Below are 5,730 nucleotides of genomic sequence, written 5' to 3'. Positions count from 1 at the left end.
GAAAGAGACAGAGATGGTGAAAGGGAAAATGAGAAACCACCCCCTATGGAGGATGGCTATGCCTCAATTCCTTCTTCTCCATTCTCCTCCCAGAATCTTGGGTGTGCACACATGTGCCTGGCATGACTTTCAAGCCACCGAGTCTAGGACTCTAACTATGGCCAGCTATGTGTGAGTCCAGTGATGTAACTCATCCCATCAGCTGGCCCTCCAATTGTTTTTTGTTTATTTGTTTTTTTAATTTACTAGTGTGTGTATGTACTCACAAGAGAAAGAGAAAAGGAAAGTGAGAAAGTATCCCTGTCTCATGGGGGATGGTCATGCTGCCATCTTTCCCTTTCATTTCTCCTTTTGGGATTTGGGGGTCATATACACAGGTACTCAGAGTGCTTTTCAAGGCACAGGGTCTGGGACTCCAACCATGCAGTTGATCCTGTGGGATCCAGCCACCTGAACTGTCATGCCACCAGCTGGCCTGAAAGATAGTATTTTCAAAGTAGTTGAAGGATTGTTTACCCACGGATTGCTGTCTCTTGACACTTTATGGAATCTCTTGATGTATTTCACTTTATGGAATGTATGCATTATTAGATACTTGTAGAGATTGTGTTCCCTTTTTTAAAGGTATTTATTTAATTATTATTATTATTATTATTTTAATTTGCTCTAGGGCACATTTATTCACCAGAGAGAAACAGAGACAGAGAAGGAAAGTGAGAAAGCAAGCTGCCAGGTCCAGGACTCAATCCGTGGTCAGCTAAGTGGGAGTCCAGTACCTTAGCCACCACACCACCTGCTGGCCTGAGATTACCTTTATAATTTTTAAATTACTTTGCTCTCTATTGTAAAAATTAGTTGTATTTTAACAGATGTACATTTTAGAGTTAAAATGTAAGAGTTACGTTTTCAGAGTACAGCAACCTTTTTCATACCATACTGAAAAGAATTATGATCTAAGTTACAAATTACAAATAATTAATGAGTCATTGAAGTATCATGTCAAAATTTTCATTCTTCAGATCCATCCCATAGGATACAGTTATTGATACCTACTCCTCTGTATTTACTAAGGATAATCACTATAATTAAATGCTGTTTCTTATTCTTAATCACTCCCCCCCCCTTTTTTTTTTTTTTTAAAGCTCTGGGTTTCCTTCATTTTCCTGTGGAAGTAGCGGTAGCAGTTCATCAAACACAGCTGTCAATTCTCCTGCCATGTCCTATAGACTCAGCATTGGTGAATCTATCACCAACCGACGAGATTCTACTATAACCTTCAGTAGCACCATGAGCTTGGCCAAACTTCTACAAGAGCGAGGCATCTCTGCCAAAGTGTACCATAGTCCAATATCAGAGAACCCTGTCCTCCCACCCCTCCCTAAAGCCCTGGCTATCCCTTCCACACCACCAAATTCACCATCTCACTCACCTTGCCCTTCTCCTTTGCCCTTTGAGTCTCGAGTGCATCTCTCTGAAAATTTTTTGGCCTCCCGACCAGCTGAAACATTCCTCCAGGAGATGTATGGCTTGAGACCTTCCCGGAATATTCCTGATGTTGGCCAATTGAAGATGAACTTAGTGGACAGGCTGAAGAGACTGGGGATAGCCAGAGTGGTTAAGACCTCTGATACCAAGGAGAATGGAAGAAGCCAAGATGCAGAAACTGCTCTTCAAAAATTAGACTCTGCTGTTTATTTAAATTCAGGTAGCAGTTTACTGGGGGGACTGAGGAGGAATCAGAGTCTTCCAGTCATGTTGGGTAGCTTTGGTGCCCCAGTTTGCACATCCTCACCCAAAATGAGTATCCTGAAGGAAGACTGAGGCTCAGCCATTAACTGACCTTTCCAAAGTGGCACTTGAAGGTTGAATATGCACTGATGTACGTGGTCTGGCCTGACTTGAGAGAAAAGGAATGTTGCAGAAGGGTTGTGAATGTGGAATGGGGGAAGTGAAGAAGAAAGGAGATGAAATTGGGATGGATCCCTGTGGATGGAGTCTGGTAAACTGAAAGTATAAATGAATGGGCCATGAGTATGTGGAGACAGAGAAAGAAGGAAGGTTTAATAAACTCCTTCAGTTGAGTTTTCTTGTCTTGAAAATAAAAAGTTAATAGAAAATAAATTCAGCCATACTGAAACATACCAGAAACACTGAGCTTGCTGCCATATTTACTTCTAATAAGCCCACCCAAGCAGGGAGAACCCCGGTTAGAAAACGTAAAGGAGCAGCTTTGACTATTTTATTCAAAGCTGTTCTGAAGGGCTGGCAAGGTAAGCTCAGTCTGTTATGAGAGGATGGCTTGTATGTTTCCCCGTTAGTGTCTGGGTGAGTGCTCAGAGCACTAGCAAAACAAGGACTTTCGTCTTTTTCATTATATCAGAGGTCGAGACTCCCTTTTTCCTCTCTATCTTAAGGACTTTGGCCACTGAGAACTCAAACACCACCCAGTTTCCTTTGTATTTATGATAAATAGAAGTTCATTTTCTAAATTTGTATTTTTATATAAAAATACTCCAGAAGCAACGTGAGTAGGGGGGTGGGAGGGATTTACTTTTAAGAAGGACAATGTGGGCAAATTGGAGCGAAGGAAACTTTTTTTTTAGAATATTTCTTGTGGATAAATGCAGTGACTGAGGAATACAAACATAAGTGCATGTCTTTCAAATTTCCTTGGAGGCTGAAAGGGATTAAACCAGAAGTGCAATCAATAGGAATTAGGGAATGTTGTATATTTATAAATGTATAAATTTTTGTAAAGAAAGTTGGTTGCAACTAACTTTCTTCAAAGTGCGCTATGCATATTTTTAATGAAAGATGACATGTATTTGCACAAAAATTCTCAGGCACATTAAATTATTATAAACTGAAGTAAAACCCAGGTGCTTGCTTTGAGATTGTGTTTGATTTTTTTCCCTAATGTAAAATAAAATTTCAACAAATTTGCCTCATTCTTGATATCTGTAGAATTAGAGAATGAACTTTTTTATTTAAAATTTTTTTTTAAAGAAAGGGTCTCACCATGTTGTGATCCTCCTGCCTCTGCCTCCTGAAGAGCTGGGACCACAATTTTGTGCCACCACACTCAGCTCTTTCAGATGGGGTTTCACTATGGTGCCCATGCAGTCCTCAGGCTTGAGATCCTCCTGCCTCAGGCTCCTGAGTAGCTGGAACGGAGGGCACCCGCTACCACACCCAGCTTTTAGGATGGGTTGGGAATTGAACCCAGGCCTCCCATGTGGCCTCAGCCTGCCAGGTAGCAGCATCAGTCAACATGCACAACATAGCTGGGCCAGAATGCACTTTTTAATGGGAGAGTCAAAGCTTTTTCTTGTTCCCTGGGTTCTATTTTTCTTTTCTCAAACTGAAATGGCAAAGTGAGACTCTGTAATTAAGTTTCAGCTTTCAGGAGTCTGATGCCAGGCTGTTTTGGGGGGAAAAATAGGATTATTTTCTGAGTTACTGATCAAGACCTGCCCATCACCAGATGACATGGCTTGTGAGACATGATGGAAAGAAGAGGAGGCAGGGGACGAATTGCCTTGTTTATGAAAATGGGTGGGAGGCACATTACTTGATCTTTTTGGTGCCTGATTTGCCAATGTTTTGTTCCTTTGTCCTGACTTAACTAAAAGGCAATTTTAAAAGCATTCTTAATTCTTGTAATAACACTTTTCTAAATACATATCTCAAAAATAGAGGGTAAAGATGTCCCCTCCCTTCCCTTTGCTGATCCTGCTGAGGTTAGCAGAGTGTTTCCACGCATGTTCTGAAAGGAGTACAGCAGGCCCATAAGTGAAGGTAAGCCTTCCCAAATGGGTCGGACATTAGATATTAGCATTTCTGATGTTTAAATCTCCTAAATATTCTAATTCATGTTTTTGAAAATAGCATTTGAATTTCTGCTTCATTCAACAACTCTGGGTGCTTATTTTAGGCAACTCTTAAATCCTTTTACTAGTTCTCTAAGAAAATAATCTATTGCATAGACAGTTACAGTTTCCAAGAAACATCAGGAAGTAGGAAAAGGTAGGGCCAGAGAGTAGTACCAAGTTGAATGATCAGATAGGCATATATTATATAGAAAGCCAAAAATTAAGCTGGATTTTGTATTGTTCTGTATTGAGTATAACTCATATGCGTTTTAATAATCAATGCCTATGATATTTTGGAGGCAAGGTGAGAGTGCATTAGCAGCCAAATAAGCACATCTGATTAAAGAGAATCAAACTTGGGTTTTTGAAATTTAGATTGATGTTGCAATTCCACCTGAAACATAATTGTATACTGGTGCATGCTTGGCTCTAGAAATGAATTCTGTCTTCAAACTGGGTTTTGCTCTTTAAAATCATATTGGGAACAGCCCGAGAATCTCCATTGTCACAGAATTGTCTGCAAAGTATATAGTACAAAGAACTGGAGCCTTATAGGAAGTTCCTCCTCAGTTTATCTGTTATACTTTGGTACTGTTCACATTTTCGTTTTTTTTTCTATGATATCAACTGTGTATGTATTTCATGCCAGTGTAGGAAACTCCAGTCTTTTTTTTCCTCCTTCAAGAGAGTTTTCAGTGATTGTACCTCAGGTATTTTCTGAGTATCCTATTATCTAGTAGGAGAGAGAGCTTTCTGAGCTCAGAATTCAGAATTAGAAGTTCTCCTGAATTATGAGAATCCCAAATATATGTAAATAGTTTTGCACATGAGTCTTTAGGGAAAAGTTAATAACCATTGTTAAAGTAGCTTTTAAAAAAAATAATAATACGCTGTGTGTCTTCAATTTTGACATAAATGAACCAGCAGACTTTGGCACAGGAGAAAATATGTTAGAGGCAGCTCACAAGAGTCTACTCTCTATTAAAGTTATATTTTGCACAGTATTCAAAGCTTATTTTTTCTGACTAATCTAGTACATAGTTAGTACTTGGCAGTTATTAACATCAAGTTTTGACCTCTGGAATTTGGGCTTTTAGCGTGAAGTCCACCTCTCTAATGTCAAATGCATGAAGGCCTGAACTGTGCAACACAGCAGCCGGTGTGAGTGCCCTCAGGGACCGCTAAGGAGACTCTGTTGTTTGATATCTGGAGCCTGACTTTGTCACACAGCTCGTTGTGCACCTACCTTCGCTTTGTCAGATGTAAATCAGAAAATAAACATGAGTAGCTTCTTAAATTTTCATTTGCCTGTCTGTGTTTTTGTACTGCTCTTTGCACAAATAAACTCACACTTAAGTCTTTCCTTTTCATTGTGTGCATTTTTTTTTATTAGAAAACAGTCTCCATGAGCAGCCAGATGGTAATGCAGATGTTGAACACAATGCCTCTGCAAGGCTGACCCACATGGAAAGGTTCTGGATTTGTGTCCAGAGACTTCCCTGACTACACTGGGTATGTGCGTACCTATGATTAAAGACTGGCTAAGGCTGGCGTAGATCATGGTATCAAAACCCTCTTAGGGATCTTTGTCTCTCTCTTTCTCTTGTTCATGGAAAAAATACAAATAATTTTTTTTAATAGAAACAGTCTCTCTGAAGAATCTTAAAAAGTGGATGGAAAATGCTTATGAAAAAGTGATGCATAAATTCTTTTTTAAAATTATGCAACAGAGGGACCAGCAGTTAGCATAATGGCTATGTCAGTGGACTCCCATGTAGTCAACTACTGTTCAAGTCCCAGACCCTGTGGCTTAAACTCACGCCAGGCGCATGTGTGTGTGTGTGCCCAAGATCCCGAG

The 5,730-nt window shown here is 39.8% G+C and overlaps 1 protein-coding gene across 4 annotated transcripts in view; it reads left to right on the top strand.

Annotated features, from left to right (window-relative positions):
* TRAK2 (trafficking kinesin protein 2) overlaps positions 1–5,175 on the top strand; it is a 94,093-nt gene extending 88,918 nt beyond the window's left edge. For all 4 annotated transcript variants that reach the window (XM_006153040.3, XM_027773646.1, XM_027773647.1 and 1 more), the window contains one exon: positions 1,143–5,175. In XM_006153040.3, the coding sequence (XP_006153102.1) occupies positions 1,143–1,821 (679 nt within the window). In that variant the 3' untranslated portion in view covers positions 1,822–5,175. The remainder of the gene's footprint in view (positions 1–1,142) is intronic.
* The last annotated feature ends 555 nt before the right edge of the window (positions 5,176–5,730 follow it).

This window comes from Tupaia chinensis, unplaced genomic scaffold (genome assembly GCF_000334495.1).
Source record: "Tupaia chinensis unplaced genomic scaffold, TupChi_1.0 Scaffold000361_2, whole genome shotgun sequence".
NCBI classification, from domain to species: Eukaryota; Metazoa; Chordata; class Mammalia; order Scandentia; family Tupaiidae; genus Tupaia; species Tupaia belangeri.
This window is presented reverse-complemented; position numbering and strand designations above follow the sequence as displayed.